The following is a 26,005-nucleotide window of genomic DNA, read 5'->3' on the forward strand; positions in this document are numbered from 1 at the left end:
TCAATCAATCAAGTCTACTTTAGGAACAATAAGGGAATTCATCCAATTTATGGTACAATCCTTACCTACGTTGGCTACATAGTTATTGAGTTCTAACGGTTAGTTACTCTCGCTCAATTCAGTGTTTGATACTCCTCCAAGACTCAATACTCATAAAACTCCAATCAATCCCTTCGGTTAACTCAAATCAATCAGTTCAATCAAACCATCCGACTAGTCTCAATGGATTCTTTTCAAAACTTAATCTCATCTCGAATCATTAGACTCTTTCAAATCAACTCATTGAGACTCAACACTCAATTCTTTTAAATCTTTTTAAAACATGCAAAGACTCAATTTAAAAATTGTACTCGTTAAATACATGGAAATTATTAATCTCAACTCAAAATAATACATAGTAAAATCATGATCAAAATAATTATAATTTTAAAGACTCTTTCAACTCAATTCATGCTCGACTCAATCCAGTCAGGACAATCACAATTCGTACCTTCAAACTCAATTTATGCATAAAATCAAATACAATCCTCAATTAGGATTCATGTGAATGAAAACATGAACATGTATCTCAAATAAATTACTCAACTCATGAATACCATCAATACATGTTTAAATAGATACTAGAAACTTAAGATAATAGATAATTCAAGAATTCAATTCAAGAAACTCGGGATCTCAAACTCAAATTCAATCCAGGTCAATAGAAGTGAAAGGGCACATGGACGAACACAGTCCAACTTTTAGGTTAACCTTACATATCTGAAATGAAGATTATCTAAGCGAAAATCAAAGATTTGTCTTGAACCCTAGCTTCTCCTCTTCTCTCCAATCATTTCTCTTAAAATTTTTGGGTGTTTAAAGAGAGAAAAAACCCTTTAGAAATTGATAAGGGACGAATTTTGGTCCCAAACATCGTGGGTTAGGTATAGGAGGGGTGGAGAAAAGACCAAAATGCCCCTTATTAAAACTGAAAACGGACCAAAAAATATTGGAAAATCGCATTCGAGGAATGCGTTTTATGAACAACTCTTAAATCGCATTCCTGGCATGCGATTTATAGCCAAATTTTGAGTTTTGGCTAGATTTCGGGTAAAATTACACTGTAGAGGAGTAGTCCGCGATGCGGACTGATCGTGCACCTTTCTCAAAATGCAATTTTACCCCAAAAAATTATCTTTTGACCCGATTGGCCTAAAACTCAATCGAGATCACCTTCCCACATGATTTTCCCCTTGATCGATATTCCGGCCTCGGATTGGCAAAAAAATTAGGAATGATACGTTATGCGAGCGCGCTATCCTCTAGGGGCATTTTGGTAATTTTTGGGGTATAACAGTAGCGACGTTTTACTTAGGGCGACTGGTGTTTGTCATGGTACTAGTTGTATTATTGTAGTTTTTATTTTTTATTGTATCTTTATTTTTTATTTTTTTCAATAATCTATTCTAGTTTATTGTTTATTGTGTTTCGAACATCACATTATTTTGTTATTGTCTTCCGACCCTTTTCGATAGACTTTGCACTATTACCTTGTTACTTGCTATATTCTATTTACTGTCTCCTTCTTCTTTGTACATGGATTTGGTGCACTTGAGCCGATGGTCTTTCAAAAATAGTCTTTCTACCTCCACGAAATAGTGGTAAGGTCTGCGTACATTCTACCCTCTCGAGACTTCAGTTAAAGGATTTCATTAGTTATGTTGTAGTTTTCCATCATAAGTTATATAAATATTAATTGTATAGGATTACAAAAACGCAATCAAACACCGTATAAAATTAATAAATTAATAACTTTTAGGCGAAATGGTCTGATGGACCCTTGTACTTTTATGAGTTTGTATTCTAGACCCTTCTACTTAATCATTTGTCAACTGAACCCTTAAACTCATTGAAACACAATATTTTAAATCCCTTTCTCATTTGATATGTGTACGTGCAATACACTCGTTTTCCACATGGAATTTCCTGTCATTTTTAATGACACATCACAATATATTATTTTTTCAATGATACATCAGAAATTAAATATTAAAAAATAAATAATATTTATTAAAAAAAGAGATGCAATTTTCTCTCTCATTGTACCTTATTTCCCCCGTTCCCAACTTCATCTTCTTCGCTCCCATCCCCCACCCTTACCCGAAAACAAAAAACCATTTTCTACTTCTACCATTTTTCATCTATATCACACCCAAAAACTTTCTCAATCAGAAAAAAATGTTAGCCACTATAATGTGATATATTATAAATATTATTTAAATCAGGATTCTGTTTATTTTGATTTGGTAAAAAGAGATATCAAAAAACTTCAAATTGAGGAAAAACATGTTTATAAGTAAATACAATATAGATCTTGAAAAATTAAGTTTATAAAAATGATGAACGGGTATATTTTTTTAGCAAATTTTTTTTAAAAGTTTTTTTGATGGTCATGATGATGAGTGTGTCCGTCAAAGAAGAAGATGGATGAGTGGGCTAAAGAAAAAGAAAAAAAGGATGGGAGTGGGGTGGGGCTGGGGCTAAAGAAGAAGAAGAGAGAAGGGGTGGTGGTGGTGGTCTGGGTGGGGTGGAGGGGCTGAAGAAGAAGATAAAGGGGTGGGGTTTGCGGTGGGGGTGGGGTTGGAGCTGGGGCTGAAGGGATTTGTTTTTTTTTCTTTTTTAAATTTATTTTTATTGTCTTCTCTTGTGTTTTTGAGATTTTTTAAATAAAAATATTGTATTCACTTGCTCAAAAACGCGTATGACACATTCGTCCAACTCATCAATTTTAATGCCACATAAGCTCGGTCAATGGTCAGAGGGGTTTAAAAATCTTATTTTAATTGAATTTAAAGGTTCAGTTGGCAAAATATTAAGTAGAAGGGTCTAAAATACTAACTCATACAAGTACAAGGATCCATCAGACTATTTCGCCTAACTTTTATACAATATTTGGAAATCTCGCAATCAAATACTGTATAAAATTATTATTTTATTATTCATATAGGTGCTCCTTAAACCAGCTACCACCAAATGACCCCTACATATATTGATAAGTATGTTTTTAGATAAAACTATGGCATAATACATAAATTGACTCCTAAACTTGGCTTCAAATTTTAAGTATGACCTCTAACTTTCATAATGCACAAATAGACACTTTAATTATCCAAAATTTGAACAAATAGACACATATTTCCTACGTGGCACAATACATGTAGGACACCACATAGGACATAAAATTGTCATGTAGGACGAATGTGTCTATTTATTCAAGTTTTGGATTGTTAAAGTGCCTATTTGTGCACTATGAAAGCTGGAGGTTATACCTAAAATTTGAAACCAAATTTAGGGGCCAATTTATGTATTATGCCTAAAACTTTTTTTTTTGGTTTCCCACTCGGTGTTCGGAGCCTGTGGATCCTCGATTAAATCTGGATCGTGCATTACAGGGCCCATTCGGGGTGACACTCCCAACAATTTTTTTTTCATATCCAGGAATCGAATCCGAGATCTCTAATTAAGAGTGAAGTAGACTGATCTTACTCAAAAAGAGTCAATGGGAGTAGACACATCAATAGCAGCAGAGGCAGAGGAAGAAATCACACCCATGTTGGTAATTTATGTATTACCCCTAAAACTTTTTTTTTTTTTTAATGAACGGATATTTTTAACAAAGTAATATCCTTAACTCGAATTGAGAACCTTGAGGTTGAAAGCAAGAACTGCTTACCATTCGAGTGTCTCTGTTTTACCTCTCTATTTTTATTTGCAACTCGTTTAACCAGCAACCAAACTCCATCCCTGTTATCAGTTATCACCTGCTATGTATCCGTTAAACTTCAAATAATGGCTCTCTATCCATTGCCCTCCGCCATTATACTCAACAAACTCACTTCTTCTCTCCCTTTCACTTACCGCTTTTCCCCTAAAGCTCTCTTCTCCACTACAGCCGCCGCCGCCATTACCGCATCCTTACCCCAACACCTTTCCTATGGCCCTTCCCTCTACAAAGGCCACAAAACTTCACACCAAAACTCTGATGAAGATAACTTCACTAGAGTCTTTGATATCACTGCTTTACGAGTCCCTGCAGAACACTGTTTCTCCCTCGAGAGCAAATTACGCGGACACCTTTTAAATTGGCCTCGCATTCGTAACATTGCTAGGGTTCCTGGTGACGACATTGATGACGAATTGAAGGTGTTTATTGGAAATGATAATACTACTGATGATGAAACCCTGACGATATTGGAACGGAGAATTTATGGGAAAGGTGAAGGAGATGGAGAGAAAATGTGTTCGGTGTTATATAGAGATAAGCTTGCGAAGACTTTCAATTCGATAGGTTATGTGAAGTTTGAGAATTTGGCTAAAATATCGCGGCCGAAGAAGAAGAAGAAGAAATGGAAGAGGGAGGAAAATGGAAGAGAGAGGAGAGGGCATGGGAGAAGTGATATGTCAACAGTGAAGGTGGTTGAAGAGGAGGGTAGTGAAGATGAGGATTTCAGTGGGTTATTGGGTGATGATTTTAGAAGAAGAAAATGGAGTGGATCAACGAGGTTATTGCTATTGGATGAGAGGTATGCGGACAAGGGTATAGAGGAAATGCCCGAGGCAATCAAGGTTTCTATTATGTTTTTGCACTATAGTATTTCATGAGTTGCATATGCTTTGAGTTTCATGAGTAATGTCTTGTTGGTACTTGGAATTGAAATATGGAGTGTTTTTGCTTTTCGTTCTACCTGTAATTATTCCCCCTTCCGTGTGTTGAGTCCCTAGAACTTTTGGTTCCACGGCAAAGGTAGTGCAGCAGGGTAGGTGTGGTAAACACACGTGATGAGTTTGAATCCTAGCTGATTAATCAAGTCTGGTATTTAAGTAGAGAAAAGGATGAGAGTGGCAGCCAATTACAAAAAAAATAATAATCTTGTTTGACTGTGGTTTATTGACAAGCACCTATTTTATTCATGGTTGCAAATTTTTACGAAGTATGTTTATGTTATCAAATTTGTCGAGAGCTATCCTGCAAGAAACAAGAATGGAAGGATTGGGACCTCAAATATAGACAGACATTCATTAATTGGTCTATTGTTTATACAATACATATGAAGACTGTGTTGTAAATCAACATACTTTCTCCCTTTTGTCATCATTGATTCACTCTTTCCACTATAGTAGTAAACAGAATTAAATAGTTGGTGGGTATGAGTATCATACTCATATAGTTTTTACCAAGAAGTCAGTAGTTTGATAATGGCCAAGGGAGATGTGGTAGTTATAGAATGCTTGTTACTTATCTAAAGTTGAAATTAAATGCTTACAACTTCTTGCATATTTTTGTAGGCTAATGGCTTCTTTGTTATGAATTTGGACTATGTTTGCAGGCAGTCCTCAAAGAACACAATGAGGAAAGTACAAGATTAAGTTTTGAAATTGTGAGATGCAAGTTGACATTATTTTACAATTATTGGCAGATGAATGAGGTATGTCCCTTAGATATTCTTGACCTTGTGTCTCAGTTTTGCCATTAGTATTATCTTTCTAGGATGGATATTCCTTTTAGCCGTTTAAGCCAATCAAGTTTCCTATTGCCTGTGGAGTATGTGAGGTTCTTGGGTAAGTTGACATGTTGTTATCTACAAAACTTGAATATATCATAACCAGAGCTGTCATGTATAGTTGGATTGGATATAGAAGGCTATGATGCATTTGGTTTTTTCTTATTTGCTCTTGCATTCATCCATTGTGAGTTGTGGGCGTGGAAACTAGAAAGTCTCTAATTGGACCTGTCATGAATTCGTAGAAGTAGCTGGTGTATCTTGCAAAAATGAGGGATTTGCATCTTGCAGGTCTTAGAGATCTTGCTTCCACAAGGTATGATTGTTCCTTCAGCTTTTGAGACAGTTGGGCATATTGCCCATCTAAACTTGAGAGATGAGCATTTCCCATACAAGAAACTTATTGCAAAGGTACCTGGTTTCTACACATCTACCACAATTTTTGGTTATATTAAATTTCACCTTATTTCTCAAAATGCTGTTGGCAACTATCCCCCTTCTTCCTTTCTTTGGATCTTTTTTTACCAGGTAGTTCTGGACAAGAACAAGCCAAAGATACAAACAGTTGTCAATAAAATTGATGTCATCCACAATGACTACAGAACAATGCAGCTTGAAGTTTTGGCAGGAAACCATTCTCTTGTTACTACTGTAGCCGAGAATGGACTCTATTTTGATGTTGATTTAGCAGCAGTGTGAGTCTAAGCTAATAAGAATAGAAGTAAAGACGAAAATTTACGATTCACAGAATCTGATATTCCTTTTTTTATTTCCTCCTACAAATTGTCATTTTCTGGTAGATATTGGAATTCTAGGCTGGCAACAGAAAGACAAAGGCTTCTTAGTTGCTTCACCCACAATGATGTTGTTTGTAAGTTTTCTTGAATACTCTGTTACATGCATATTTGAGTTCCAGACTTGGTATCTCTACGATTCCACTTCGATTTCTTTTTTCGAATTTTTCTCTTGGTCTTTCCACTAAATTCTCGGACTGTTTAGCCCATCATGGTGTCAGTAGTTTCCATTTAAAAAGTCCTAAAGAATTAAATTTAACAACATGCATGTGACAGTAAACAACTAAAAGAAACTGACACTACTATAAGAGTACCCAAAGAAATACGACTGAACTGGTCTGCTCCAAACTGCTTTGTCATTTGCTTATTATCTGTTTTAATCTCTCTGTGGTTACTCTTCTAACTTGCATTATATCCTGGTGTTCTCTTTGTTTCTCACAGTTTTTTATATCTCTATAGGTGATGTTTTTGCTGGGGTTGGTCCCATTGCAATATCTGCTGCAAAGAAGGTCAAATATGTATATGCTAATGATTTGAATCCTAATGCTGTTGAATATCTGGAAAGAAACTGTGTCCGTAACAAAATTGAGAGGAAGATTGAGGTACAAATTCATCCACATGAAAGTGGTATTTTCTATTGTATGTCACTAGCTTTTGAATAATGCATAGGATCTTTCTATATATAAATATAGTAAGAACATTGGTTTTGAGGTACAAATTCACTGAGACTAGTTCACTTATTTTGCACCCTTGATCTTGAAGGTGTATTAATGATTTATATAACTTTTGGTTTCTTGAATTCACTTATCCAGTGATATATGGTGTCACAAAATAGTGATTTTGTTTATTTTTTAGATTTTTAACATGGATGGGAGGAGGTTCATTGACAGTATTTTTGCAAGTGAAAAAGCTAGGCCAATTACTCAAGTAGTAATGAATTTGCCAAATGATGCTGCAGAGTTTCTTGGTACGCAATCTTTTGATAAATTCAACCTTAAAGTTTTGATATGCTATTGGAGGTTGTTAGTGTTAGTTTTACTTGCCAAATCTTCAATTGTGAGCACCAACGATGTGGTGTGATTTACAACAACAACAACAACAACCCAGTGAAATCCCACAACGTGGGGTCTGGGGAGGGTAGAGTGTACGCAGACCTTACTCCTACCAAGGTAGGACGGCTGTTTTCGAGAGACCCTTGGCTCAAAAAAGACATAAAAAGGGGGTCAGATAAGGTTAAGAAATTCAAAGCGCTATAGGAAAATAAATAACGAAGGCATCACAGATAAAATAGAGTAATCACAAGTACTAAAAGTAATAAATAGTAACAGAAATAGCAGAAATGAGAGCACAAGAAATTGTAATGTGCTAATGCGCCTACGAATAGGGAAGAATAACGAGACTATGTACTAGCCTTCTACCCTAATGTGGGTCCTCCACACCCTCCTATCTAAGGTCATGTCCTCGGTAAGCTGTAACTGAGCCATGTCCTGTCTAATCACCTCTCCCCAATACTTCTTCGGCCTATCCCTACCTCTTCTGTAACCATCCATGGCCAACCTCTCACACCTCCTCACTGGGTCATCTGTGTCTCTCCTCTTCACATGCCCAAACCATCTCAGTCGCATTTCCCGCATCTTGTCTTCCACCGAGGCCACTCCTACCTTGTCCCGAATAGCCTCATTTCTAATCCTGCCGCTCCTGGTGTGACCACACATCCATCTCAACATTCTCATCTCGGCAACTTTCATCTTTTGAATGTGAGAGATCTTAACTGGCCAACACTCTGCCCCATACAACATAGCCGGTCTAACCACCACTTTGTAGAACTTGCCCTTAAGTTGTGGTGGCACCTTCTTGTTGCATAGCACTCCGGAAGCGAGCCTCCATTTCATCCACCCTGCCCCAATACGATGTGTGACATCATCGTCAATCTCCCCGCTGCCTTGCATTATAGACCCAAGATACTTGAAACTACTTCTCTTTTGAATGGCTTGGGCACCAAGCTTAACTTCCACGCCAACCTCCTGAGGTGTCTCACTGAACTTGCACTCTAAGTACTCTGTCTTGGTCCTACTCAGCTTAAACCCTTTAGACTCCAAGGTATGTCTCCAATCCTCCAGCTTAGCATTAACTCCACTACGAGTCTCATCAATCAGGACTATGTCATCCGCGAAAAGCATACACCATGGCACCTCACCTTGAATTTGTCGCGTCAATGCATCCATCACCAAGGCAAATAAAAATGGACTAAGAGCTGATCCTTGATGCAACCCCATCCCAACTGGAAAATTCTCTGAGTCCCCTCCTACTGTCCTTACCCTGGTTTTGGCTCCCTCATACTTGTCCTTGATCACCCTAATGTATGCCACAGGTACATCTTTAGCCTCCAAACATTTCCATAGTATCTCTCTTGGAACTTTATCGTAGGCCTTTTCTAAGTCGATGAATACCATATGCAAGTCCCTCTTCCTCTCCCTATATTGCTCCACCAGTCTCCTCATAAGATGGATGGCTTCTGTAGTTGAGCGTCCCGGCATAAATCCGAACTGGTTCTCTGAAATAGACACGCCTCTCCTCACCCTTATCTCCACCACTCTTTCCCACACTTTCATAGTGTGGCTTAGTAACTTGATACCTCTATAGTTGTTGCAACTCTGGATATCCCCTTTGTTTTTATATAGAGGGATCATTACGCTCGACCTCCATTCTTCGGGTATCGTTGCCGTTTTAAAGATGACATTAAATAACCTAGTCAGCCACTCCAAACCTACCGAGCTGGCGCTCTTCCAAAATTCCCCAGGAATCTCGTCAGGTCCGGTTGCTCTTCCCCAGCGCATCCTACGAACAGCACCCTTAACCTCTTCGACCTTAATACTCCTGCAATATCCAAAATTGCGACGCCTCTCTGTATGTTCCAAATCTCCCAACACAAAGTCTCTGTCCCCTACGTCATTCAAAAGTTTATGGAAGTATGACTGCCACCTCTGTTTAATGAGAGTCTCTTCTACCAATACTTTTCCATGCTCGTCCTTAATGCACTTCACTTGATCCACATCGCGTTCCCTTCTCTCCCGCGCCCTGGCTAGCTTGAACAATTTCCTATCTCCACCTTTTTCTTCTAGTTCAGCATAAAGGCGTTCAAAAGCTACCGTTTTTGCCGTCGAAACAGCCGACTTCGCCTCCTTCTTCGCTATCTTATAAAGTTCCTTATTCGTCCACTTCTCCACCTCATCCGTGCTTTCTATCAACTTCGCGTACACCATTTTCTTTGCTTCCACCTTCCCTTGCACTTCCCCATTCCACCACCAGTCCCCTTGATGTCGACTACGACTACCTGTCGAGACTCCCAACACTTCCCTTGCTACAACCCTAATACAACTAGTCGTCCTATCCCACATACTGTTCGCATCCCACTACTATCCCAGGCCCCCATGTCCTTCAATTTCTCTCCCATCTCCAGGGCACTAGCCGTGGTCAAACTCCCCCATCTGATCCTAGGTCGATCATTCCCGACCCTCTTCTTCCTCGTCATCTTGATCCCTAAATCCATTACCAAGAGCTTATGTCGGATTGTAAGGTTGTCTATCGGAATGACCTTGCAGTCTTTGCACAGACCTTTATCATCCTTCCTAAGGAGTAAAAAGTCTATCTGAGTCTTAGCTACTGAACTACTGAAGGTTACCAAGTGGTCCTCCTTTTTTGGGAAATTCGAATTAGCTATCACCAACCCAAAAGCTCTTGCGAACTCCAAAAGTGAAACTCCTCCATTTCTGTCCCCGAAGCCAAAGCCTCCATGCACATCGTCATACCCTCCCGAAATAGACCCGATGTGCCCATTGAAGTCCCCTCCCACGAAAAGCTTCTCAGTAGGCGGTATGCTTCCCACTAACTCGTCCAAATCCTCCCAAAAGCGCCTCTTCTCCTCCTCTGCTAAGCCCGCTTGCGGCGCATAAGCACTAATAATGTTCAAAGTAGTCCCTTCAACGACCACCTTAATCGACATCATCCTATCAGTGATTCTCCTAACCTCTATCACCTGATCCCTTAGATCACTGTCTACTAAAATGCCTACCCCATTCCTATACTTTGATCTACCAGAGAACCAAAGCTTATACCCGTCTACCTCCTTAGCTTTAGTACCTACCCATTTGGTCTCTTGGACACAAGCTATATTAATCTTCCTTTTCTTAAGAATTTTAACTAGCTCTATTGACTTTCCCGTTAACGTCCCAATGTTCCAAGAACCTACTCTTAGTCTAGACTCTCCTTTAACCCATTTACCCCTCCTTACCCTCATCCCCGACCCTGAATGAGAACATGACCCTAATCTACCATCACTATCCAAAGCCACGAAAACGCGTATGAACTACTAAAGTATTCAATGGTCTAAAGTCAGCAAAATGTAACGACAAGCGTATGAACAAAGAATATTTGGAAACCGGAGGTACCAACTCCAGTTGAAAAGAACCTGGTTCACGCCGGAAATATTGTTCACGCGCTGAAAATACTGTTCACCTCGAAACACTGTTCATGCGCCGGAAACACTGTTCACTCACCGGAAATACTGTTCACCACCAGAAACTACCGAAATACCTGTGCAAAAACTGCCCGAAAATCTACTGGTGGGGGATTTTCGATCGCAGTCAAAGAGGAAAAAAGAAAAGAAAAGAAAACACAAAGAAGAAGGAGAGATGAAGAGAGAGAACAGAGGGGAGAGAGATCTGGCCGGAAATAGTCTTCGCCGGTGGCCGCTTGGGGAGGTGGTGGCCTGGGTGTAGGTGGGATGGAGGTGGGGGGTCGGGGGGGTCGGGGGTGGAGGTGTGATTTAGTTGAGGAAATATTCCCACTGCTTCAAGTTTTTCTAATTTACTCTCCCAGGTGTAATTCCGAAGTTGCTAGATTGAGAAGATGACGTCTTGATATTTCAACTGCACTTCTTATCGACTCCTGGCATCTCTTTTCCTGTATTCTCATTTAAGTTGTCATGTAGCATCTACAATATCTTCATATCACTAGTAAGTGTGGCAGCGGAACCAAATCCGGCACAATCGGACCGGTATCAACCGGAACCGGCCATAAAAAATGGTGGTCCCGTCTGGAACCCGGAACCGGACTTGACCGGTACCAGTATAACCGATAGAAAATTTGAAGGTTGTCCCGGTCCGGTATATATGGGGACCGGACCGGACCGATACCGGATTGGAATTTCGGGTTTTCGTTTTTATTTTTTTTAATTAATTAAATTAACTTTATTTATGATTGAAAAAAAATGAAAAAGTATATAACTTAAAAAGTCAGACTTTTTTAAAAGTTTAAATTTTAAATTTTCAAAGTTTAATTTTTACTTTAAAAGTTTAAATTTTCAACTTTTAAATTTTTAAAGTTCAAATTTTAAACTTTTAAAGTTTAAATTTAAAAAATTTAAAGTTTAAATTTTCAAATTTAAAATTTACAAACTAACTTAAGTTTGAAATTGAAATTTTCAAAACTTTTAGAGTTTGAAACATTTGAAAATTGAAATATATAAAAAAATACTTGAATTAAATTGAAGACAATAATTAAAAAAATTTAAAGCGAATAGTCTATAATTTTATTCATAAAAAATTAAGTAGTACAATTTGTATTACAGTTTACAAATATTAGAAGAGAACCTAATCTATACAGCCACCTTCTAGGAAATGTTCTGTTTTAATTAGGCCTCGAATTATCTAATATTTGTAGTCTCCAAAATAGTGTCGTCTTAATTCTTCTAACATTTCTTTAGTAACATGTTTCGAAAGTGGTTGTATAGCTTGTTCTTCCAATGCATCCATTCCGTCTTCACTAGAATCTATCAAAATATTGTCTACATCATATTTAAATTTGACAGGTAAATTTGGACGCCCAAAATTCCTACTCTCGGCATTGATCCAATTCCTAAATAATACCGATATTTCTAAGCTGTCAGATGTTAACAAATGCCTATGCTCTCCTATTTGAAATCTGGTTGCACTAAAAGCTTCCTTCGAAGCTATTGAAGGTGCCTGAATAGCGAACAAATCTCGAACAACCCGTTGAAGTTTTGAAAATGCCTTGCCGTGATTCCTCCACCAATTCAAAAGGTCGGGTTTGCCTTATGGATCCTTAATGCTTTTCGTTCCCTCATTAAGATATTCATCAAAATTATTTTTTTTCGTTAGAAGTAAGGTGGAAGCGAAGAAGATAGCATATGCGGAGCTGATAGAAAGCAAGGACGAGGTGGAGAAGTGGACGAATAGGGAACTTTATAAGATAGCGAGGAAGGAGGCGAAGTCGGCGATCTCGACGGCAAAAACGGCAGCTTTTGAACGCCTTTATGCTGAACTAGAAGAAAAAGGCGGGGATAGGAAATTGTTCAAGCTAGCCAGGATGCGGGAGCGAAGGGCACGCGATGTGGATCAAGTGAAGTGCATTAAGGACGAACATGGAAAAGTATTGGTAGAAGAGACCCTCATTAAACAGAGATAGCAATCGTACTTTCATGAACGAAGAAGGAGACAGAGAGATTATGTTGGGAGATTTGGAACATACAGGGAGGCGTCGCGTTGGTGAGTGTTGCAGGAGTATTTCGGTCGAAGAGCTTAAGGGTGCTGTGCGTAGGATGCGCTGGGAAAGAGCGGCCGGACCTGACGAGATCCCTGGTGAATTTTGGAAGAGCACGAGCCAGGTAGGTTTGGAGTGGCTGACTAGGTTATTTAATGTCATCTTTAGGACAACAACGATGCCCGAAGAATGGAGGTCGAGCGTACTAATCCCTCTATACAAAAACAAGAGAGATATCCAGAGTTGCAACGACTATAGGGGTATCAAGCTTCTAAGCCATACTATGAAAGTGTGGGAAAGAATGGTGGAGATGAGGGTTAGGAGAGACGTGTCTATTTCAGAGAACAAGTTTGGATTTATGTCGGGACGCTCAACTACTGAAGCTATCCATCTTATGAGGAGACTGGTGGAGCAGTATAGGGAGAGAAAGAGAGACTTGCATATGGTATTCATTGATCTAGAAAAGGCTTATGATAAAGTTCCACGAAGTATACTATAGAGATGTTTGGAGGCTAAAGGTGTACCGGCGGCGTACATTGGAGTGATCAAGGATATGTATGAGGGCGCTAAAACCAGGATAAGGACAGTAGGAGGAGACTCAGAGCACTTCCCAGTTGTGATGGGGTTACATCAAGGATCAGCCCTTAGTCCGTTTTTATTTGCCTTGGTGATGGATGTATTGACGCGACAAAGTCAAGGTGAGGTGCCATGGTGTATGCTTTTTGCAGACGATATAGTCCTGATCGATGAGACTCGTAGCGGAGTTAACGCTAAGCTGGAGGATTGGAGACACACCCTGGAGTCTAAAGGGTTTAAGCTGAGTAGGACCAAGACAGAGTACTTAGAGTGCAAGTTCAGTGAGACACCCCATGAGGTTGGCGCGGAAGTTATGCTTGGTGACCAGGCCATCCAAAAGAAAGGTAGTTTCAAGTACCTGGGGTCTATCATGCAAGGCAGCGGGGAGATTGACGACGATGTCACACATCGTATTGGGGCAGGGTGGATGAAATGGAGGCTCGCTTCCGGGGTGCTCTGTGACAAGAAGGTGCCACCACAACTTAAGGGCAAGTTCTACAAAATGGTTGTTAGATCGGCTATGTTATATGGGGCGGAGTGTTGGCCAATTAAGGTCTCTCACGTCCAAAAGATGAAAGTAGCAGAGATGAGAATGCTGAGATGGATGTGTGGGTATACCAGGAGCGACATGATTAGAAACGAGGCTATTCGGGATAAGGTAGGAGTGGCCTCAGTGGAAGACAAGATGCGGAAAATGCGACTTAGGTGGTTTGGGCATGTGAAGAGGAGAGACACAGATGCCCCAGTGAGGAGGTGTGAGAGGTTGGCCATGGATGGCTTCAGAAGAGGTAGGGGTAGGCCGAAGAAATATTGGGGAGAGGTGATTAGACAAGACATGGCGCAGTTACAGCTTACCGAGGACATGACCTTAGATAGGAGTGTGTGGAGGACCTGCATTCGGGTAGAAGGCTAGTACATAGTCGCGTTATCCTACCCTATTAGTAGGCGCATTAGCGCACTATAATTTCCTTTGTGGAGGACTCAGATTAGGATTAAAGGCTAAGTGATTCATCTTTTGCACCATAGTAGTTGTAGTTCTGCTCATTGTTTATTGCCTTTTGATTTCTGCATTGTATTGCTGTTTATAGTTGTGGCGCCGTTGTACTTTGACTGTCTTATCTATCTTATCTTACTTATTTATTTATTTCTTTATTGTAGTTATGCCTCTTTCTTCCCGTACCACTCTACCACGACTTTCCCTTTTGCTATTTCTGTTTTCATCTTGTTTTCTATATGTTTTCCCCTATCTGACCTTTTATCTTGTCCTCTCTTAAAGCCGAGGGTCTTTCGGAAACAGCCGCCCTACCTTTCAAGGTGGGGGTTAGGTCTGTGTACACTCTACCCTCCCCAGACCCCACATTATGGGATTATACTGGGTTTGTTGTTGTTGTTCGTTAGAAGTAAGTCCAAGATAACTTTCTAACATATCATCAATATTATCTTCATAATATTTACACCTAGATGATTGGGGTTTTTCAGGACGTACTGCTTCATTTAATCTATCATAATTATACAAGTCATAATTTTCTAGCTTCATTTTTTATACTATTTTTAACCGTTGTTAAAGTAGGTTCTTCGTCATTTTTAATACCTAAATTTAAATAAAGTTTTTCAACGATTATTGATGCACCTACTTCTTTATATGTTGGATTAAATAAACAAGTAGTTAAATAAATTTGAAGAATAGGAAAAAAAATATTTTTTAAATTTATCAATCATTACATCAATGAAATCTTTAAATGTTTGTTTATTTCTATAGTCATAAAATTTAGTGGAAATTGCACAAATATTTGGTAAAACAGAATAAATAGTAGGGTAATAAAGTCCAGAAATTTGTTTTGTAGCTAAGTAAAAAACTTTTAAAAATTCTACAAGTTCTTTTACGTCATCCCAATCTTTTATCATCCATATCTGCATTATGAGCATTCCAAACCATTTGTAAAGATTTTCTATATTCATAAGCTACTCTAAGCATTTTGTATAAATAATTTCACCTAGTAGCAACTGTTGTTGGAGTTTTTCTATATGGAATATTAAATTCAAGTCACCGATTTTCAAAATTTTTACGTCTAGATTGTCATTTTACCTGACATTTAAATATAAAATGGCATGGAGTTTCACATTTAATACAATTATTATTATACATTGATATACCATCTCTAACAATTAAATTATATATATGTGTGCATCACACCTAATATGAAAACCATCATCATAAATCGGGGTAAGTACACCTTTTAATAAATTAGAAGCATTGTCTAATTTGACACTCATTATGTTATTAGCTACTCCATAAAATTTCGTAACTCTTAAAATAGTTTGAGCTATGTAAGCATCGATTTTTGAAACTTCACAACTTTTATAACCCAAAATACGTTTTTGCAAATTAAAATTTTCATCAATCCAATGACCGATAATTGTGAAATTATCATTACTATTTTACAAGTATTATAATTAAATAAACAACGAAGATAATGAAGATGCTGGCCTTGATAATCAAAAATGGTTTTTTTAATCGTGTTTCTTGAAAAACCATTAAAAGATGGATTATACACTAATTTAATATAATGAATAAAATCAGAATTTTCACCAAAATAAAAGGCAATCCAGTAACAACAATCATTTTAGCTAATTCTTCTAGATATCTTTCTCTACTATATGATCGATGTGTACTAGGGTCAGAAATATTTGAAGAGTTTAATTGCGATTGTACCATGTTAGAGTCCCCTACACCTACAGATGCATTAGGAAGGGGAGTACCTTTTTTATTGACTCAGCTATCGCATTAGCTTCGAAAAATTCTCTTCTAAAACAATTCATCAAATGATTTCTTAAATGTCCTGTACCACCCCCCTCCAAAATTTGATAGATGAAACTTGAAGATGCTCAAAATAAATCCACCAAAAATTTCAAACTAATCAAATTTTAAAATACTTAAGAGAGTATTTTAGAATACTTGAAAGAGTTCAGAGTTGAGGAGTAGAAATGAGTGAAAAATTGTGAGGGGTGGGGTTTTTTTGTAGTTAAAAAATATGACCTAATTGTTAATTTTATAAAGTTTAGGGTACAAAAAGATAAAGAGGGGGGGATAGGGGGTGATTTGAGGAATGTGGGGGTGAAGTAGCCGTTGGAGGGCACACACGACGGCTACTTTATTGAAATATTTTTTTTTTAAAAAAATTCAGTCACAGTACCAGACCGGTACCGACACAAACCAGATTGGGACGATCTGTTATTTTCCCTCCCCCCATCCCGTTCTGGCATTCCCTATCCTGGACCCCTTTACCTCCTACCCACAGGCACTTACTGGTATCGGTCCATTCCGATCGGAGTCTGGTTTCATTTTGGTCCGGTAAGTGTCAGTGGGTAGGGGGGTCCAGGATAGAGAACGGGACGGGGGAGGTGAAATACCGGATCGTCCAGGTCCGGAACTGTGACGGATTTTTTAATTTTTGTTTTTAAAAATAAAGTAGTTGTTGCAACTAGCTGTTGGGTGGGGGGCCCCAACAGCTACTTCACCCCCAAATCACCCCTACCCCCCCCCCCCCAATTTTTATAAAATTAATAATTAAGTTTTATTTTTTAACTATAAAAACCCCACCCTTCACAATCTTTTCACACTCATTTCTACTTCTCAACTCTTTCAAGTTTTCTAAAATACTCTTTTAAGTGTTCTAAAATTTGATTAGTTTGAAAATTTTGGTGGATTATTTTGGAGCATCTTCAATCTTCAAGTTTCATCTATCAATTTTTGGCTTTTACGTCTGCTTTTACGCAGACGTGTGGTACATTTGTTCCAACTTACAATTTTCATCTCTTTAGTCTTTACTAGTTTAATTATTTATTTGTTTGTGTTTAATTTTCGTATTATATTTAGTTTGTTTATTTCTAAAATTTTAATATGGATTCCGGTGACAAAAATATTTCAAGAAAAGGTAAAAAAATTAATTTTAGGTACTATTGCTAATGTAATAACTGGATAAACTAAAATTGGTGATAATTCTTCTAAATCTAAAACTAGATAATCACAATTACTAATTAATATTGATGATTATACGTATGTCAATGAAACTAGTTTTGATATTGATACTAATACTCAATTAGAACATGAAGATTTGATAATTTTAATGAATCACTAGATGATGATGATGAAACTGAGCCACTTACGACTACTAGTCCTGCTCCCGCCGTACATCCTTCTTGGCCTAAGCCTGAACGTAAAAAACAATTGTGTGACAATTTTTGACTCAAAGTGAAGATAAAACTCAAGCAATTTGTAATAAATGTAAACATATTATGAACCATAAAACTGCGGAAAGGAGGGGGGTGGTACAAGACATTTAAGAAATCATTTGATGAATTGTTGTAGAAGAGAATTTTTAGAAGCTAAAGATATAGCCGAGTCGCTAAAAAATGGTACTCCCCTTCCTGATGCATCTGTAGGAGTAGGGGGCTCTAACATGGTACAATCACAATTACACCCTTCAAATGTTTCTGGCCCTAGTACACATCGATCATATAGTAGAGAAAGAGATCTAGAAGAATTAGCTAAAATGTTGGTTGTTACTGGATTACCTTTTAGTTTTTGGTGAAAATTCTGATTTTATTCATTATATTAAATTAGTGTATAATTCATCTTTTAATGGTTCTTCAAGAAACACGATTAAAAAAATCATTTTTGATTATCAAGGCCAACATCTTCATTATCTTCGTTGTTTATTTAATTGTAATACTTGTAAAATAACTACAACTTCTGATATGGGCCACAGTGTAAATGGTAATGATTATTTTTACAATTCCCGGTCATTGGATTGATGAAAATTTTAATTTGCAAAACCATATTTTGGATTATAAAAGTTGTGAAGTTTCAAAAACCGGTGCTTACATATCTCAAACTATTTTAGGAGTTACAGAATTTTATGGAATAACTAATAAAATAATGAGTATCACATTAGACAATGCTTCTAATAATACATTTGCTTTTGATTTATTAAAAGGTGTACTTATCCCTGTTTATGATGATGGTTTTCATATTAGGTGTGATGCACACATACAACAATCCAGTGAAATCCCACAACGTGGGGTCTGGGGAGGGTAAAGTGTACGCAGACCTTACTCCTACCAAGGTAGGACGGCTGTTTTCGAGAAACCCTCGGCTCAATAGAAGCATAAAAAGAGGTTAGCTAAGGCTAAGAAGTTCAAAGCGGTATGGAAAAGCAAATAATGAAAGCGACATAGATAAAATAAAGTAATCAAAGTACAGAAAGTAATAGATAATAACAGAAGTCAGAGCACAAGAAATTATAGTGCGCTAATGCGCCTACTAGTACGGAAGAATAACGAGACTATGTACTAGCCTTCTACCCTAATATGAGTCCTCCACATCCTCGTATCTAAGGTCATTTCCTCGGTAAGCTGTAACTGCGTCACGTCCTATCTAATCACCTCTCCCCAATATTTCTTCGGCCTACCCTTACCTCTTCTGAAACCATCCATGGCCAACCTTTCACACCTCCGCACTGGGGCATCTGTGTCTCTGCTCTTCACATGCCCAATGTATTAGAGAGATGGTATATTAATGTATAATAATGGTTGTATTAGATGTGAAACTGCATGTCATTTTATATTTAAATGTCAGGTAAAATCTAGACGTAAAGATTTTGAAAATCTGTGCCTTGAATTTAATCTTCCATATAGAAAAATTTCAAAAAGAGTTGCTATTAGGTGGAATTCTTTATACGAAATGCTTAGAGTAGCTTATGAATATAGAAAACCTGTACAAATGGTTTGGAATGCAGATATGGATTATGGACTTCAAGATAAAGATTGAGATTACGTAAAAGAACTTGTAGAATTTTCAAAAGTTTTTTACTTAGCTACAAAACAAATTTCTGGACTTTATTACCCTACTATTTATTCTGTTTTACCAAATATTTGTGCAATTTCCACTAAAGTTTATGATTATAGAAATAAACAAACATTTAAAGATTTCATTGATGTAATGATTGATAAATTTAAAAAATATATTTTTTTCTATTTCTCAAATTTATTTAACTACTTGTTTATTTAATCAAACATATAAAGAAGTAGGTGCATCACTAATCGTTGAAAAAATTTATTTAAATTTAGGTATTAAAAATGACGAAGAACCTAGTTTAGCAACGGTTAAAAATAATATAAAAAATAAAGTTAGAAAATTATGACTTGTATAATTCTGGTAGATTAAATGAAGTAGTACATCCTGAAAAACCCCAATCATCTAGGTGTAAATATTTTGAAGATAATATTGCATCAGAGGTCTTAGGAATCCCATCCCTAACGAGCTAGAAGTGGAATTAGAAAGTTATCTTGGACTTACTTCTAACAAAAAAAATGATTTTGATGAATATTTTAATGAGGGAACGGAAAGCATTAAAGATCTAGAAGGCAAACCCGACCTTTTGAATTGGTGGAGGAATCGCGGCAAGGGAGCTTTCCAAGACTTCAACGGGTTGTTCGAGATTTGTTCGCTATTCAGGCATCTTCAGTAGCTTCGAAGGGAGCTTTTAGTGCAACCAGATTTCAAATAGGAGAGCATAGGCATTCGTTAGCATCTGACAGCTTAGAAATATCGGTATTATTTAGGGATTGGATCAATGCCGAGCGTAGAAATTTTGGGCGTCCAAGTTCACTTGCCTAATTTGAATATATGATGTAGACAATATTTTGGTAGATTCTAAGGAAGACGGAATGGATGCATTGGAGGAACAAGCTATACAACCACTTTCGGAACAAGTTACTAAAGAAATGTTAGAAGAATTAAGACGAGACTATTTTGGAGACTACAAATATTAGATAATTCGAGGCCTAATTCCTAGAAGGTGGTTGCGTAGATTAGGTTCTCTTCTAATATTTGTAAATTGTACTACTTTAATTTCTTATGAATAAAATTATAGGCTATTCGCCTCAATTTTTTTTTAATTATTGTCTTCAATTTAATTCAAGGTTTTTTTATGTATTTCAATTTTCAAATGTTTCAAACTCTAAAAGTTTTGAAAATTTTAAATTCAAACTTAAGTAAGTTTGTAAATTTGAAAATTTAAACTTTTAAAGTAAAAAATTTAAACTTTTAAAAAAGTCTTTAACTTTTTAAGTTATATAGTTTTTCAATTTTTTCAATCATAAATTAAGTTAATTTAATTAATCTAAAAAAAATAATTAATAACGGAAATCCAGAATTCCGGTCCGGTCTGGACGGAACCACCATTTTTTATGGCCACTTCCGGTTGATACTGGTCCGGTTGTGCAGGATCTAGTTCTGCTGCCATACTTATTAATCACTAGTATAAAATGTCTCAGTTTCTCTTAGTTTTTTGTAAGTATCCTGCTTGTCGAAATCTGATTTTTGGCTTCTGCCATTACTATGGGGTTAGAGTTTAAGGAGCCCTGTTGGCCGTGATTATCTGTTTCTCTTGGTTGAACTATGGCCCCAGAAAGTTTTTCATTAAGAAGATTTGTTTACCTCTGTTAATGCCAACTTGCATGTAACAATGTAGTTGGAGGCGTAGCATTCCAGGGATTGACAGTAATTCTTGCGATGATAATGAAGCATGAGAAGATGCTTATCAAAAAAATAATAATGAAGCATGAGAAGCTTTAGTTTTGAATATTATTGATAAACAAGCTTCTAAGGGCACCAAAAAGAATATGCAGAGCACGAGGGAGGGTAGGGATTTTCTTGAATTTATTGATACAGTTATGTTTCATTCTTTTTCCTTCCCTTACTTGTAAAGATATGACACTTGATCCTAATTCAACCTCAAAATCTAGCTCATGAGGGGGAGGATTGCCCAAGTCCATATAAGTAAACCACAGTCCATTCCCCAACCAACGTGGGACTTTACCTACTCTAACACCCCCCTTCATGCCCATGCCCAATAGGAGCGTGGAGCCGTGGACTGAGAGCTCAAATGGGAATGGACCTGGCTTTGATACCATGTAAAAATATGACACTTGAGCCTAATTCAACCCCAAAAGCTAGTTCATGAGGGGAGGATTCCCCAAGTCCATATAAGTAGGCTAGCACTCCATTCCCCAACCAATGTGGGACTTTATTTTGTCCCTAAGTGTCTACTAGCATGGTTGTTAGGCAATGGTTTGATGGGTAAGACACCTTTTTTTAAGTGTTGAAATAGATCTACTATGACTTTTGCAGGGAATGGTGTTTCTATGGATCTGATGGATAGTTTGTTTCGAATATTTCTATTGAGTGACAATATCAAAAGCATCTTCCACCACTTAAATTATTGCCTTGATTAGTTCTCTTACTCTCATAATTGAAATGTATGGTGTGGCATGACAGTACTTTGAAATTTTTCTCAGAAGGCAATGTGCTGCATTGCATTCTTTTTTTCAGTTCAATGTAGGAGTAGAGGTGTCCAAAAAATACAGGCAGACCTTCCATTCCATTTATACATGTAGCCATACATAAATGCTTTTCTCATGTTTGCAGATACATTTAGAGGAATTTTCAGAAATAAGCATACGGATAAGCAATTTACCTTGCCAAGGATCCATGTATATGGGTTTTCGAAAGCTCAGGATCCTGAATTCGACTTTCATGAGGTCTGCTGTTTGCTTGTGCACTATTTCTTTTCATATGACTGAACATTTTTGGGCCAGGTATCACTGTGGGGAATGCTGAATTTTTCTTCCTTAAACTTGAACAGAAAATCAGGATTGCACTGTCTGAGGTGGCTTTTGAGGTACAGATGCACAAGGTTCGCCTTGTTGCACCAGGAAAATGGATGTTGTGTGCATCATTTGTTCTACCTGAGACAGTGGCATTTGCTAAATAAACTCCGTAAGTAATTTTGTTCGGGTAGTTGAAGCCTTTGTCAACATTTACATGTTACAGTCCATCCCATTTTCAGATGTAAATAAGTTTATCGAAACCATATATAGGAGAAAAATTATAATGAAAAAGTTGCTAACTAGATTATCTTGTTCTGTTTTTTGTATTCAGCTTTCTAGGTTATTACTAGGGGCTGCGTATTAGTAGTTCACAAGCCTTGGGACATCTCCAACCCATAATACCAAATTTTACATAGTGTAAACCAACTCCAATCCACTACACTAAATTTTACACTAAAAAAGAATATTCTCTTTATATTCTTCTCTCTCTTCAATATTATATATTTTTTTTATTTCATTTATATTTTCTTATTTTATAAAAAAATCTATTTCTTCTATTTTCACATATTTACCCTATATAATTCATATTCGATTATTTAAAGTGCGTTATATTGTTTGTCTAATAATTTATTATATTTGCATTTTTTTGTTTTTGTGAAGGTTATAGTTGTATTTTTATTCAATTATAATTTAATAGTAAAATTAACTTAAATTTTATTAAAAAATCATATATACGAAAATTAATTTATACACACCAACTTTAACATCTAAAATTAATATTATAAAAATATTACATAAAAAATAATTAAGCATATTAGGGACTTAATTAAAATCATATAACTTATAAAATGTTAAATTAGTTTTGTATAATGAAAATAATATTAAAATATTCAAAAAAATGATTTGGTGTGATGAATAGTGTCGCGGCAAATTTGGTGTGAACACTATTCACACACTAAAATAGTACAAAATTTGGTGTTGGGTTGGAGATGGTCTTATCTCCAAGACATTTTTTGGGGGGTTCTTTTCTTATTTGTTTTCTGTGTACTATTGCTTCTTGTGGATGCTTGACTATAAAATAAACTGCTATGAGAATAAGAAATTGAAGTTTATGTCGACAGGAATTACAAAGCAAGAAGTTAGCCCCATGAAAAATTTATTATATTTTCAAATAAAAACAAAATGTAAAACTTTATAAAAGAAAATAATTTAGAAGTTGAAAAGTGATGAACATTACAGAAAAACTATACAGTTGCGAAAGCAAAATTGATCCATCAATCGGTTAATTATGCATTAATCTCAAACTATTTGATTTTTACTCCCCTTTGTACCAAGTATTAGGGTATAATAATCTATGTACATAACTATATACTTAGTTAACAAATCCTACATTATAGAATAAAAACATTTAAACTATTCTAATACTTTATTTTATAATAAGGTAATAATTCTAGTCAAATTCTTAAAAGAAAATTTAGAGAAAATGTTATTGGGATGTATGGGGTGGATATGGCAGGGTGTTCTAGCATACATGAAGTGATGTTAGATAGTCTGTAAATTCCATCATGCAACTAATGGGGGCTAAAGTTCTTGCCCTTGCGTCAGGCTGGACATTGGCTTATATACACACTTATAACCCTGTGCATGTGAGTCCCATTTGTGCCTTGTAAGACATTCATGTTAGCAACATGGGAAGTGAAAGAAAGCAAGGTGTAGATGAAGCAGGGAGGGTAGTCCGTTGGTATACATCTACTTGGTCATTGTATTTTGTTTCCCTTATTAGTATGACTTATGTTTTCGTTATAGATGTGACATATGATGGAGCTTGTGTTTGGTAGCCCCCTTCTCGAGTTCCTTACCTCTCTCTGTTATATAGACGTTCAAGTGCAGGAGCACTGCATCACACATAGGAAAGCAGAATTAGCTGAGAGTGAGCTGTCCTTCAGATAAAATTTGAACAAAAGATTTGGTACTTTGAACGCTATGCTGCAGGTGTGGACCAGTTTGGAAATGGTTATAAAGGTGAAGAAAAACGCTCCAGACATCCAAATTTCATGAAAATAGATTGTAGGATCTAATTTTGGTTTCTCAATATATGGAAGTTTGAGCTTGATTTGAATGTCTTGTAGTTATGATGCACCATATCTTCTAGAGAATGTAAATACAGCTGTAGTGTGTGGAAATTGTAGCTTTACTGTGGACCATACCATTATAGTAGTCATCTCACTTGGTCATGAAAATTTCATTTTGAACAGCATCCTATCTAGACTTTGAAAGTTTACCAATACGGGGAAAGAAAATCACGGCAATGGTATCCAGTTGTGGATCTTATATTCGTGGCTGAATTTCTTTTATTTTTCTGGTACCAATCCAAACACAAGAAGTCTGTTAGCAACTCTGTTTCTTCTTAAACATGAAAGTGTTGTGTACCTTCCATCAAATCAGTGTAGGAGGTGTAAAATGCTATATATGGTGTACTTTTTTCTTCCATTCACAACATTTGTTTGTTTGAGGTCTTATCCATTACCTTCAAATTCTTGGTGGTTGCCCATTTTCTTACTGCAATGGATTTGGTGATGCGTTAAAGAACCAGTATTAGAAGAAACTACATCTCTTTTCCCTTGGGGATGCAAAGGCTGGATGGGTGGATTTGCCACAACTAGGTAAGGCTTTCACCCAAGAAGCACAAAGTTGAAGGCAACATTTACTCTAGTCTCCAGGCATTCTTATGGCAAAACCAGAGTAAAGAACAACCATCTCATCTCTTTAGATATATTTAAGAAAGAGTGAAATGCGGTTTGATTAAACAACCATCTCTATATCAATGTTTCTTGTTACATACGATATGAACCTGTCATCAATGCCCTATTCTAACAGAGAATGGGCAGTGAGGTAATTGTAGCTTTCCATACATGTTTCCTAAGGGTCAAAGAAATGTAGCCAAATCCTCCCGAGGAGCTCTTATTCTTTTTCTTCCCTTGATTCCAACTCATAATTTAAGAGCTAAAGGTGGAAAGTGTTTACCGTCTGACCAATTTTTCTTGTCCATGTGACTTTTTTAGTTAGTGCATTTTACAGTGTATTGGTTAAAATGCATCGAAAATGAAGACCATTTAGACCTCATTAGTTTTGTACTTACTGAAGATTTTATTCTTAGTCATTCATATCTTAATCATTAAGTCTGTTTGTTTTCAAGGTCTCAATCTTAATCATTCAAATCTTAGGCATTAAGTCTATTTGTTTTTAAGATTTGAATTTTAATAATTCAGATCTTAACGATTAAATGCGTTTGCTATTCTTATTTTACAACCACTTAATGAGTCTGAATGCTTAAGAACTATAACAAAGTATTAATATCATTTAGATTATTATTTAAGAATTTCTAAAAATATGACGGTTTACCGTTACTTTATCCATTTTCACGTACTACCCACAACTACCATTTCAGTCGCAACTATCACCATAGTTAATTACCTTCACCTACCATCCACAACCATTGTTATCAGCTTAACCACAATCACCACTATTGTCAATTATCAAAATAATGTCATTATCATTAGTCATCATTTGCAATCATCACTATCAATTATTATTAATTAAATTCACTAATCACTATTGATAATTACCATCATTGGTCAATATTATATATTGCTAACTGTTGTCATTATTCACCATCATCATTAGCTATCAGTATCATTCTACTACTAATTATCAGTCGTCACCATCAACAACCACGGTTAATTACTACTGCCAACCACTATATCATAAGATACTACCCACACAATCATCATCAATAAACACACACACAATCACTATCGCAAGTCATCACCACCACCAATTGCCAAATAAAATTTTTAAAAA

The 26,005-nt window shown here is 36.6% G+C and overlaps 1 protein-coding gene across 4 annotated transcripts; it reads left to right on the forward strand.

Annotated features, from left to right (window-relative positions):
• Positions 1 to 3,677: 3,677 nt before the first annotated feature.
• On the forward strand, positions 3,678 to 24,401 carry LOC129870135 (tRNA (guanine(37)-N1)-methyltransferase 1). 4 transcript variants are annotated; one of them, XM_055944751.1, is made up of 10 exons: positions 3,678 to 4,605; positions 5,367 to 5,465; positions 5,832 to 5,951; positions 6,069 to 6,235; positions 6,341 to 6,411; positions 6,794 to 6,936; positions 7,190 to 7,301; positions 21,963 to 22,075; positions 22,180 to 22,313; positions 23,951 to 24,401. In XM_055944751.1, the coding sequence occupies exons 1-9, from the start codon at positions 3,829 to 3,831 to the stop codon at positions 22,306 to 22,308; spliced, it is 1,731 nt and encodes a 576-aa protein (XP_055800726.1). In that variant the 5' UTR covers positions 3,678 to 3,828; the 3' UTR covers positions 22,309 to 22,313; positions 23,951 to 24,401. The 4 variants fall into 4 exon arrangements, with proteins under 4 accessions (XP_055800726.1, XP_055800728.1, XP_055800729.1 ...); XM_055944753.1 differs by having other exon boundaries at positions 24,137 to 24,401; XM_055944754.1 differs by lacking the exon at positions 23,951 to 24,401 and adding an exon at positions 23,750 to 23,910.
• Positions 24,402 to 26,005: the final 1,604 nt, after the last annotated feature.

This window comes from Solanum dulcamara, chromosome 10 (genome assembly GCF_947179165.1).
Source record: "Solanum dulcamara chromosome 10, daSolDulc1.2, whole genome shotgun sequence".
Classification (NCBI taxonomy): Eukaryota; Viridiplantae; Streptophyta; class Magnoliopsida; order Solanales; family Solanaceae; genus Solanum; species Solanum dulcamara.

Bases quoted from the DNA above. Each gene is read 5' to 3' on its own strand.
- LOC129870135 (XM_055944751.1), top strand. From the start codon at position 3,829: ATGGCTCTCTATCCATTGCCCTCCGCCATTATACTCAACAAACTCACT. The intron at 4,606-5,366 runs GTTTCTATTATG...CTATGTTTGCAG, and splicing joins AAATGCCCGAGGCAATCAAG to GCAGTCCTCAAAGAACACAA. The intron at 5,952-6,068 runs GTACCTGGTTTC...TTTTTTTACCAG, and splicing joins ACAAGAAACTTATTGCAAAG to GTAGTTCTGGACAAGAACAA.